General features: G+C 44.8%; 2 protein-coding genes and 1 non-coding gene across 8 annotated transcripts in view; all 3 read right to left on the reverse strand.

The window, feature by feature from the left end:
• POLR3E (RNA polymerase III subunit E) overlaps window positions 1-1034 on the reverse strand; it is a 30705-nt gene extending 29671 nt beyond the window's left edge. Inside the window, exon 1 of the mRNA XM_063342946.1 lies at window positions 904-1034. The gene's annotated coding sequence lies outside the window, so the exon portion shown is untranslated. The remainder of the gene's footprint in view (window positions 1-903) is intronic.
• A 73-nt stretch (window positions 1035-1107) lies between these two features.
• On the reverse strand, window positions 1108-1189 carry TRNAL-AAG (transfer RNA leucine (anticodon AAG)). The gene has a single exon. It is a non-coding gene; the product is annotated as a tRNA-Leu (tRNA).
• A 2963-nt stretch (window positions 1190-4152) lies between these two features.
• The window catches only part of EEF2K (eukaryotic elongation factor 2 kinase), a 30358-nt gene continuing 22027 nt past the window's right edge, over window positions 4153-12483 (reverse strand). For 5 of the 6 annotated variants that reach the window (XM_063343144.1, XM_063343139.1, XM_063343140.1 and 2 more), the window contains 5 exons: window positions 11310-11444; window positions 9913-10101; window positions 9324-9448; window positions 7729-7907; window positions 4154-7071 (listed from right to left, as the gene is read on the reverse strand). In XM_063343144.1, the coding sequence (XP_063199214.1) occupies window positions 6962-7071; window positions 7729-7907; window positions 9324-9448; window positions 9913-10101; window positions 11310-11444 (738 nt within the window). In that variant the 3' untranslated portion in view covers window positions 4154-6961. Of the gene's footprint in view, window positions 7072-7728; window positions 7908-9323; window positions 9449-9912; window positions 10102-11309; window positions 11445-12483 lie in introns of all 6 variants that reach the window. The other variant, XM_063343145.1, reaches the window with a different exon arrangement.

Raw genomic sequence — 12483 nt, forward strand, 5'->3', positions numbered from 1 at the left:
ACATCGTTGGGACTTAAGAGATCGTGCATTATGCATGAACCTTTCTTTAACACCTCAACATTTACGCAGCAGAGTGCCAGGCCTGCTCTGCCAGGTGCAGGGGTGAAGCTGCTGGCTGCCGTACGACCGCTCCCGCGGGGCCGCCCCGCACCGCGGCAGGTGGTGGTGCCGAGCCCCATCTTCCACGCAGGCACCGCTCCACCTCGCCGGGCCCTGCGCGCCCCAATGCTGGCAACGGCTTCGTCATTGCTGGCAATTTGCGAGCCTGCTTTCCCCTGACACAGCAGCCTGGCAGCAAGGCGGAGCGCGGGGAAGGGGGACCCGAGTAGGGCGGCCACAGCCCACGGCCCGAACCCGCACGTAAGGCGGGGACGAAGCAAGCCCACCCCGGAGCAAGAGGGACCGGGCGTCTCGTCCCCCGGCGGGGCAGGGCTGTGACACAGTTCTCGCAGAGCCGATGCTCAGGCGCAGGCAGCCACCGGCATTTTTTGGCGTGAGCAGCGCCTTTCCAGGGCGGGAGGCGCACAGCTGCCAGCCCTGGGGGCAAGGGCCCCGGGCCGGCCGGTGCCGCCGCTTTACAGCCCTGGGAGGACCGGCCGGCACCCCCGGCCCGACGGCGAGGGGAGCCGAGGGGTCGCGGCCTGTCACCGGGCTTCCGTCCACTCCCTTCGTGGGCCCCGACCCGCGCCGGTTCCTGTCAGGGCCCCTCACGGACGGCCGCGGCCCCGCGCCCTCGGGACTCGCCGCGGTGTCAGGTCCTCACAGAACCTCGTCTCCACCGCTCTCACCGAACAGGCAAAGCCCACCTCAGCCCAGGCCGCGCTCCTCCCCCTCCACCGCCCGCAGGGTCCCCGCCGCCCGCGCGGCCCCGAGAGGGGCAAAAGCGACGCCGCAACCGCCTACCTGGCGGAGGGCCGGCACGGGCAGCGGTGCCGCCGGCTCTCCGGTGGCGGTGCGCGGCACGGCGGGCGGCGCTCAGGCAGCGGCCATGTTGGCGTCACTGCGTCCGGCACGTGGGGACGCGACCCTCCTCCTACCCACAATGCTCTCCCAACGGCTGGCCGCCCGGCCGCCATGGGGCGCTGCAGCAGCGGGAAAAAAGTCTGCTGGCAGCGGTGGGATTCGAACCCACGCCCCCGAAGAGACTGGAGCCTTAATCCAGCGCCTTAGACCGCTCGGCCACGCTACCGCCATACTATAACTGTTTTCGCCGCCGCATTTACTCCAGATCGGGGTTCCCCTACGCTTTCCCACCCCTCATCTTCACGCCCCATCCCAGCAATCGCTCTCACTACGCACCCTTCCACCCGAAAAATAAAATACCGCGGGTTTTCCCACCCCCGTCTGCCAGCAGGCGCAATGGAGTCCGGCGCACTGCCACGTGTACCCGGGTGCGGACATCATCTGCACACCCCTGAACCTCTGAAAAAATAAACCCAAACCCGATGCATTTTAACTTTGTGCTCCAAAGCTACAACTCACTGAAGCTGGAAAGTGAAAAGCCAACAGACTTTATGGTTGGGGGGTTGTTTTCCCGCTTGCAGCACAGGCACCCACGTGGCAACCTGTAGTAGCAGCAGTAGCCAGTACAACTCTTGTGAAAAGGGGTAGTAGCACAACTTAGCTGCCTGGTGTCCCGTGAGGGTGCCCTTAGGAGCCTCTGTCTATATTTTGCCTGAAAAGCTGCTAAATTTTCTTGGGGAATTAGCATCATTCTCGCCACAAAGACTAAATGCAGCTCGATGAGCTGCTGTAGTTGTAGCAGTTCATTTAAACAGGATAGATAAATAGTTCATTTAAACCTGCTGGACCCCCCAACAGCCTCCGCTCGCCCACCTCCTGCTGCCGGTGCCTGCAGCCCCCGCGGGGCCAGCTCTGCCCAGGAGCTGCTGGGCATCGGCTGCCAAGAGGCTGCAGCTTTGCACAGTCTTGCTAAAAATTTAATTCACTACCTACAAGTACTGAGGAATAACAGCACACGTGTGTAAGCGTGAATGGGAGCCTCCATCGCTGCTGCAGTATCACACCCTCAGTTCAGCACCTTTTCAGAAGGATGTGGGCTTTTTTTTGATAACAGAGGGAGCTGATGCTCCTTTGATGACCCTGGCTCTGCAGAAAAGCAGGAGTTTCAGGGAGGAGAGAGGGCAGTCAGACCTCCATTGGTTTCACACAGCAAGTCACCCCATACCTGGTCAGGCAGAAAAGTTTAGGGAGCGAGTCTGATTTAGCCGTCTCCAAGCACTTGTCCGCGCAGAGTAGACAGGGGGTACCGTCCACAGCCCACACAGTGTGTGTGTGTGTGTCTGTGTGTAAGATGTGGTGTGCAAGAGGCTGCGTGGAGCACATTGTGCAAGTGTTTTTCTCATTGCCAGGGCTGCTTGGCGCCACAGGTCCTGTTGCCCAGGCAGCAAGAGGTACCAACACCTGCCCAGAGAAGTGCTTTTCTGCCCTGCCATGGGCGAGCTCAGCCTCTGACCCTGAAATGTTTGTGTGCCTGGCCACAGAGACACTTCTGAACACTGGAGAAAGCCTGTGTACCCAAGATTATTTGCATCAGCCACGCGTGACACTTAGAGGGGATAAGAGCACAAGTCACCGCTCGGGGCTGGCAGTTGGATCAGGAGGTTTCTCATTTTACCAGTGTGAGGTAAGATGATGATTATGGGACTTTTTCCAAATTAAAATAATGAACTTACAGAACTCAAAATATAGCACAAGCTACTAGCCTCATTATATTGCTTTCCTGAGCACAGGAGTTAACCAGAGAAGAGCAAGGGCCCAAGACTTGTATCGATTATGTCCACCCTAGGGACCAGGCCTGATGGTCACAAACTTATGAGCTGTCCCCATGAAGTGTCCAGGTCCCCAGCAGTGGGAGGCATGTGAGAGATGCCCTGAACTTAAACCTGAGAACAGCCTGACCCACCACCAGCAGCACTGCCCCTCAATCTGCCGGCCACTGCCAGGGCCAACAGGCACAAGCTGGAACATAGGAAATTCCATCTCAGTATGAGGAAAAACTTCTTTAAGGGCGACAGAGCCCTGGCACAAGCTGCCCAGAGAGGTGGTGGAGTCTCTGTCTCTGGAGATATTCAAAACCCACCTGGACGCGTTCCTGTCCTGCCCTGCTCCAGGCGACCCTGCTCTGGCAGGGGGTTGGACAAGATGATCTCCAGAGGTCCTTTCCAACCCCTACCATTCTGCAATTCTGTGAATCCAGCCTGAGGTTCAAGCAAAATCCTCCCTTTTAACATTCAGAGGAGAAGTCCTGATCTGGCCCACCTAAACTACACGTGTGTCTGTCAGCAGCCACTCTACTCTCAGAAGTGAAAATATACCTGTGGGGAAGACAGTGAGATTCAAATCAGTCCCACAGGCCAGTAATTAAGAAACAGGCAATATTCTTATTTACACTCTATAGACTGTAAGTGTTGGCTGTCTCCAATGCTTTTTGATGGATGCTATCCTCACTTCCTTTGTTACACTTGCCAAACGCTCCAGCTCTTCGTGACACCAGCTATACCTAAAGACAAGACTTGCAATGCCAAATTTCACCTTTTTAATCTTAGTGACGCTACAGTGGAGTGAAGAGGCTCTGCTGGGGCTTTTTTGTTGAGAGATTCTGCCATTACAAAGTGCCTTTGCTAAAGAACAATCTCGTATTGTTTAAACTATACAGGTATAATAAATTATACCTGCCTAAATAAAGCAACAAAAAAGCACCAGTAAGAGCTCCATTTTTAACAGTTAAAAAGGGCTGCTATCAGACAGTTTATTCTTGAACAGAAAGGGAAATAAATCTTACTGAAGATGACAACGTATCATTAGTTATTGTAGCCATTACAAAAAAACTCTCCCACATCGAATCATAGAAGCCAAGTATTTTCATTCTTTTCTCAGGACTAAGCAAAGACTGAAGGCATAGGGATGCTTCTGTAGCAGTCCTGCAAATAAGCACTTCAGTCCTTACATCTTACTCTGTATTAGTTACAGACACAGCAACTGTAATTGAGTGCAGATAAAATAGCACATCAACCATTTAGTTTTCTTGAGGAAAAGACAGAGTTTCTTGGTACACATCTAGTTACTTCCTCCCAGTTAGTTACTTTTGACTATTGAAAGGGAAAGAAATCAGGGATGGAATAATACATTTTCACATTTCTTAAAAATACAGATTTTCATTTATTCATTGTAAATTGATTAAAAATACAGCATATCACAATATCATTCCAGAAGTCTGTCAAATATATAGCTTTTCTCTACAAAAGAATGTTATAGAATAAGTTGTACATACTTCTGTAAACCATTTCCATTTTCAAATTACTGACAGTCCTATTTATTGAATAGCTAAATAATATGATACCACCTTCGGAGAGAAGGTAGTCTACATCACTGAAAAAGCAGTATTTGCAAACAAAGTATTAATCATAATTTTTTCACTGCGCTGCGTGCGCACTTACGTACCTGATCTACAGAGAACTGTCAGCAACTTTAGCAACTACTGAATCTAGCAAATCAAACTACACCAAAAGGTGTCAATAATTATACTCTACGTTCCTTACACATTTTGGATGGGCACATTCAATCTCTCCTCCTCCCTACGTGGTTGTTGGTGGTATTACACATGCTTCCTTCTCACGAAGATCTCTAAGGCTTGGCATCAACACCTTATGAGGAAAACAGATCCTTTTGTCTGATTTTGTTGTACTGCCTACAAAGCATAGGTTCTGCACAAAGCACTCTGACTAGTCAGCTGTCTTCAGAGGTGAATGGCACATTACTCTTTCATTGAGAGCCGCTATTTCAATGCTATGAACTGAAAGAGAAAAAAAGCCACATCCAAAAGAGCCTTTAGGCACCTAAAGCAGAAATTTGGATAGGCACGTAAGACATCCATCTGACTTGCAATCCTACAAACTCTGGTTTTATTTCAGAATATTAGGTCCAAAAAATCTGGTTATTTAAGTACCTAGCTTAATCTCTACCTAAGCCCAACTGAGATCTAGAAATTAGACATTCCTCCATTAATGGGTGAAAAGCTTCACCTTCACTCTCAAAACAAGAAATAAAATAAAAATAGGCCATGAGCACTACTTTCCCACACCCGCTGCATTATACAGCAAGATGTGGACGCGTGTTGCAAGGCTACTCACAGCTACAACTGCCTGGTGGCTACAGCACCCACCTAGAAGTACAACATCCAAGGATAACTTTTCCTTCTCTCCTAAAAAGGATGCAAATCTTCCCATCTCACTTCCTTAACCACTAGGGTATCGGCTCTTTCAGGCAGCAGCAGTTACTAACATCATGCTTGGATACTCTTTAAACAGTGATTCAAGATCCACTTGCCAGAAAGAGAGTAGATGGGGAGCACAACTTTGGAGCTCAGTGACGGGAACTCACACAGGAAAGGAAGAACTGGTTTCTGTTCCTTGAACAGTTTCTACATTTTACAATAAATTAATATTACTTGGCTATGCATGCAAGAAGTCCCAAAAAAATCAACTTCATCATCTAGCAGCCTGCTTAGTTTTAAGTGTGCTCTTAAAAGCTTGGCTAAAATGAGGCTGGTGAGCATTATAGGTCAATTCAGCACCTCACAGGGGGTGCCCCTTATTCATATCAATTTACACCCTCAGAAGACTGTAAGGCCAAGGCAGCAAAAAGTTTCCATCTTAATCTCCTGCAAAACAGTCAACCACAACCAAGAAATAAGAACAGCTTCCGTACTAGCCTTATAGATGGCACAGCAGCTTTGGAATAAAATACTGGATTTGGAAGAAACTTATGTCTATGCAATGATAATTCAACCACCACCATGTATTTGTCCTCCCATTGCAGGTTAGAATTATGCAAACAGGACACAGAAATTCAAGTGCTTGAGGATAATATTGTTTTCTCCTTTTACTCGGCAGTTTTCTTTAACTGATTTTTAAACAATTCACAGATAAGACGCTATTTTAAAAGATTTTTGAACTAGATAAATTATTTGTCTTCATGTAGAAATAGATGAATCAACATCCTCTAACCTTTTCAAACGTCGTTCTGGAAATGGTGGAAAATGTATTCTCATTTTAAGTGAGATGATCTAGCTTCACTGAGAATTGAGATGTCACTGTAAAGATAACTTTGTATTACGTATACATTACAGATCTTGCTACTGTACATCATTGGACAAATACAATGTAGGATCAGTACAATTTAATACAACTCAGTTATTATATGGTGCAGGGTGTAAGCCCTGGATGAGAGGGGTAGCTGGATGCCTCACCTCATCAGGAACATCAGTGATTTTCTGATGGTAAAATATGCAGTGTTGGTAATGAATACAACATATTTAATCCTGAATATCCTCACTGACAATTTGAAGCATCTTCCCCATCCCTACCCCCTCCAACTGTAAGGATTCTGTGTGGAATTCTTTTGATAAGAATAACAGAAGTGCCCAATGACACCAGCATAATAGAATGGGACTACTTATTAAAATGAGTAGCTGCATGCTTAAATTGAAATTTACATTCACATGCAAATTCGGTGAGATACACCAAAAATGATGAAGAAATGCTGAGAATTTAGGAAAATGTTTTTCTGTATGTGGGGAGGAGAAGAAAAATGTAAACACGCTGATCATTTGCTGTGTAAAAAACAGGACATGTGAAACCTAAACAGACATCAGCTTAATTTTTCATCAAAAAACCTAGGCCCCTCAGGTCTAACAGTTAAAAAAAAAAAAATACAGAAGGTCAAGTGTGTCTGTATTACATCTTAAAAACACTAGCAGAAGTACACTATGGCACCCAACGTATCACTTACATTTGGATTTCCCCCCCTCAAAAAAACCCCCGAAAACTAAAATACAAAAAAAGAAACTGGTAACACCTCATAAAAATATATCTTTTTAGATGCAAATGCAGCAAGTCTATAAAAAAAATTTATATACAAGAACTGCTTAATTGCGGTGTCACTCTTCCATCATCGCCCAAGCCTCTTCTGCTTTTTGGTAGTACTGATTTGCCAGTCTGCCTTTCATGGCTTCCATTGCTGCTTCTGCTGCTTCTGTGTACAGCTCACCTAGGGGAGGAAATAGTATCAGTTATGTTGACAGGGTAAAGAAAAAACCGCCTCTTTACCCTGAAGCAATTAAAGGACAGAAAGAGAAACTGAGGTCAAACTACAGGGGCGGATGTATGGGTGTATTTTAATACTGTCAGCAGAGTTACATCAGCTGGGAAACTGGCTTTTGCTCTTCAAGTTGAACGTTATATGACTGGCTGCTGAAGGCTCTTCAGTGTATTTGCAAGGAGTGGAAATATGACCGGCCTGTAGGAGTCCCCTGGATACCTGTGACACTGAGACACCTGCCATGTAGATTACACAACTAAGACAATGTTGTGTCGGGCCTGGGAGTCATGGTGTAACCCAATACAAGCCACAATCTGCAGTTCAGTGGCCTCACGGGGAGCGAAGGTTGCTTTCGAGTGACTCAGTGTGTCACAGGATTCGGGCTGGCACTGACAACTACCCCTGTCACTGGGAAGGCCTCTTATTCAACTGTTTGTAGCCTTCTATCACCCAGCATCATTACAGCTTCACCTACAAATCTGAGGGTACTGACCCTCTGTTTGTTTTATAACAGCTGAAGCAGGAAACGTATTTCTGAAGTACATGCTGGAGGAAAAGGGAAGGAAAAGCAGGATTACTGATTACAGAAACAAAACGAGGCCTCACCTGATCTCTGTGGATCCTTATTCAGGTGGAACCCTCCTGTCATTAACATCTCTGCTTCCCTGGCCAGGAGCAGATACCGGGGCTCATCCTGAGTGCCATCATATTCACCCCCCTCATCATAATCGGTCATGTTCAGTGCCGCGTTGTACCAGTACAGTGCCTCTTTCCAATCCTGTACTCTGAAGTTAAAAACAATTTTTGAGGATGGTTACCTTCAGAAACAAGTGTACTTGCATTGGAGATTCAGAATTCAATTTTGTGCTAGCTTCTCAGAGCCTTGATGCTCTCCAAGAATGCAAATGTTCTCATGGAAGCTCACTAACTCTGCACTGCAGCATCAGGTCACTACATCAAATGAGGTTGGGACCACTTTATGCAGTAATTACAGAGGAGAAAGTATCAGGCTGAAATGTCTGATCGAACTCCAGAGTCTGAGCTTTCATTACTAGTCGTACAGTTTTGGTCTGGAATTTATATTTGTGAACATAACTGATTTAGAAACATTCTGAAGTTGCAGAAAGTCTTATTTCATAAATACTTTAAAACCAGCAATTTTCATATTGAGAATGCTCAGTGCATTTCTGTGAGAAGTTTAGTGTTACCATTGCCAAGAGTTTCACTGTTGTGCAAAACAGGTAACAAAGACATGCTACAATACAAAAGCAGAAACATCACTATCACCACCTGTTATATTTGATATTTAAGGAAATTAGTATTTGTCCACTTTTTAAAACTCATCTAAAATGCTAAAAAAAAAATAAATATATTACTAACCAATATACTGTGTAGCCTTTTAGCAAATCACAATTTCTTAGTCACAATGCTGCTCCTATCCCTCCTATCAAAATAGGAGTGCTGGCCAAATTAAGAAAGACTTACTGAGGTAAAAGCATTTTTAAACTTCTTAAAACCATCCTTAATTAAAAGTAACATCCTCAGCATTAAGACTGTGGTCCTGTGAGATTTCCACTCCTACTGTTATTATGAGAAGCAATAAAGGCTACAACTGTGACAAATACTTCATGCATCTGACTGCATCTCATCTATAGTCACTTTACAACTTCACCTAATTCTCCTATTCTACACCATCTTTCATAGCTTAATTAGAAAACACACACCACTTTTTAAAAAAACTATGCTTTAAAAAAATCACTAAGAAGGAGACATGGCAGTTGTAAATACTTTTCACTTAATCTTAGGGTACTACCTCTCCAAAAGATCTCTTGTGTTCATTTGTTGTCAATGATCCCAGGATTTTCAACTATGCAACTCCCAGTGATGTCAAGGGGAGTTTTATCATCAACTTCAGAGCAAAAATACTTGGCCCTTATAGGGCAACCTCAGCTAAATTCAAACATGCAGGTGGATCCAACACACACGCAGGTGTCCAACAGCAGAAAATTTCTGATATCATGGCTTATACCTTGCTTTTATTCACACCCGTGTAAGTCTGAAGAAATTCCAAAACACTACTTCATAGCATTACTGACATAACAGCTCTTTACGTGAATGAAAAGACACGCATCAAGTGCTTCCTCCCCCCGCTTCCTCCCGTGGAGTACCACCAAGTTAAGTTACTCGGTCATGCACAGTACCTGTCTGAACCAAGATTTACACCTGTATCATAGGCTCTTGCTACCAGAATCATGGAAGGCCGGTCTCCAGCTTCTGCTGCTCTCAGCAAGTAATCAAATCCTTTGTTTCTGTTCTCCTTTGTGTCCTAGTAAAACAAACAAAACCTCTAAAATGCATGTTTCTAAGTAAAACCATCCCTTCCTTCCTCTAACACTAAATGCAGTTTCTCCAAGTCAGTAATGGCTGCAAGTGTTTAGCATGTCTGAGAAACAGGCCCAGCCACAAAAAACACCTGAGCAGCTGAATAGTAAAGATCACTCAAAAAAACTCCCAAAGACATGCAGTAATTTGCTGGCAAAACCAGGAACAGGCAGCATTTTTTGCTGCTTTGTCCAAGCCCGTAATTACGAAGTTACCCATTTTCTCTGAAGAGGCTACAAAACACCTATGATTATTGTTTTCTCTCCATTTCCCGCTATTCTTATGTTATTTTTACAATCATAGAATCACCTAGGTTGGAAGGGACCTTTCAGATCATCTAGTCCAAGCATCAACCTACAATGGACCACAATTCTGCATTTTGGCATTTTCTTTGATATTTTTGTTTACCTCCAGAGTGACCTCAGAAAGAATGTGATGTGGCAGCTGAGAGCACATGAGTCCTAACCCAACGATGGCTTCCAGCTCCCCACAGTCTGCAGCATGCTCCAGGTGAAACAGGGCTGACTCCCGATCCCATTCCTTGTCTTTTTCACAGAAACGCCCAGCTTCGTGATAACGAACCATGGCCAAATGAACCTAGAACACAATTGCACAGCAAAGAGACAAGTATTAAATCTAGATCGGATTCTTCAAAATCCCTGTGCCCAGTTTGGCCCAAACCATGACATTTACTTAGGCACAAAAATACCTCTCTGAGGTGACTACTTAATTAAAGCTAATTGTGTGCCTCTCTGCGACTAAGCAGAGGACTAGTCTGATAACACACGGACTCGGAGCCTGACTAGTGTCTGAACAGATTAAACAGGCAAAAAGCAAAAATTATAGGCAGGGCAGCTGCCTCTCCAGTTCTGTAAGCTTGGACACATACAGCTTTACAAATTTGACTAGTAGAGACAAGAGACCTAATGCAACAAGACAGCAGCTGCCACAACATCTTCCCACATCGGTGTGCCTCAAGCAGTATCCCAGCAGGTTGCCACACCAGAGGACCAGGTCTTAGGGTCATGTCCCATCAGATCCACTAGGGCCTTGGAGGCCTTTAGGAGGGAGTTGTAGTTTAAAGCACCCAGCTGGCAACTGCCTAACATGCCAGACAGCAAGGCAAATGGCAGTGACCACGGGCCACAGACTTATGTACCGCAAGTGCCCTCACAGGGAAGGAACTAACCTGAGGCACAGAAAACCAAGAAGGTTATCCAGGGTAAAATCCTCATACCATTGAAGCCTTTATTGTCAGTGGCGGCAGGACTTAATTCCAAACATGTTGTGGGATTCTGAGATTATTTTTTCCTCCCCTGCCCAAGGGAAAGGCAGGTTTCTTCTCAAACCAAAGGGTCTGAGAATGTCTGAAGCTCTCAGGATATTCAGGAAGATCTACATCGTGTGTTTTGAGTGTGGGCTTAACTCCATACATAAACCCAGACTTAATTTACATTTGCATTGTCTGGGATAGTCTGGAGTAAGATGACCATTTTTCAGGAGCCCAACCTTGCCTATTTGCAAGGTATGTGGGTCAGGCACACCATATCTGTCCCACTGTATCTTCTTTCCTTCATCTGGAAGGAAAGATGAACCAACAACAAGGTCCTCCCCAAAGAAGCCCAGACATTGCAATTCATGGGTTCCTGAGCTTAGATGTCCTTTATAAAATACTATTAGGTGACAGAAAGCTATGTATTTTCACCTGCGCGAATAACTCATGCAGGGAAACACCTCTATGTAAGTAATAAATACAAGATGTTTCTTTCCAGTTGGAAAGAACAGGATTACTGGACCCATCCTACCTTCCCAAGGACTGATTTCCCAATTTTCTTTTCAAGTTCTAGTGCATTGAGCCTCTGAATTTCCTGGGCAACACAGGACGGTCTGTGGATGTGGACTCTGGAAGAGTTGTAGAGATTCCACTTCTCCACACTGATCTGAAATACGGAATATACTATTATTTCTATCCAAAATTAAAATTTACGAACTATTCAATATGGATTACCATCCAGCAATCAAAGCCTCCATTAATATTATTACTGATTAGTAAATACTGTAATTTAAAACACGGCTTTTCGAAGTCATGTTAGTAGCTGAATAATTGGTTGTTATTCTTTGTCAAAGAAACAGAGTAAAGCCCTTTTTCTAATCCCAACATCAAGTATCTTCCATAAGTGACAGCAGTGAAGCAAAGCATTATCTTTAAGTTCTGAATCAGAAAAAAGGTACCTATAAAAACAAGCACCTGAATAGTCACACTGCAAGCACTGTGGTTATACATGCACAAAAAAAATTAAATCCATGCTTTTCTGGTCAGAATTTCAGTTCGAAACATTTTAAATGTTGCTTGCATTCTAAAACTCTAGAAAAATGAAAATTTAACAATGCAGAAGATGATAGGCAGATATATGTATTGGTGTTTCTCAGGACGTCCAACACGAAAAAGAACAAACAACTTTTCAACATCATGGGTGAATGGGAAATAGTAGCCAAACACAATCCTGTCAGAATGAAAGCCATTGGAGGTACACAGGGGAAGCCCAACAGGGAAGGCTACTGGCACAGAATTTCAGTCTGTTAAAGCTGTTTCAGCTTCCTGAAACAGCAACATATAATCATTACAAGTAAATTCTGAAAAGTGTATCTAATTAAATCATTCACTCTTGTCAAGCTCTGTTCTTTCTTTCCTTGCAGAATAGAGTTATTTGTTTAAGCCACAGAAACTAATTATCACAGAAGCTACCTTTTGTAAAAACACACAAGGAGGTCTGGTCTTCCCTATCTCCGTTATATACACAGTGGAGAGAGCTCCTGTCATGTATTTCAAATGGTGCATGTTTTAAAAAAATCATCCAACCACGTATAGGACACAATTCCAAAAATACAAGTGCAGAAAGGAAATATCATCTAGTTAGGCATAAAAAAAAAGTCCACAGAACTATAATTAAAGTGAGAAAGCTATGCATAGTCACTAAT

The sequence above is a fragment of the Chroicocephalus ridibundus genome, chromosome 8 (genome assembly GCF_963924245.1).
Source record: "Chroicocephalus ridibundus chromosome 8, bChrRid1.1, whole genome shotgun sequence".
Taxonomy (NCBI): Eukaryota; Metazoa; Chordata; class Aves; order Charadriiformes; family Laridae; genus Chroicocephalus; species Chroicocephalus ridibundus.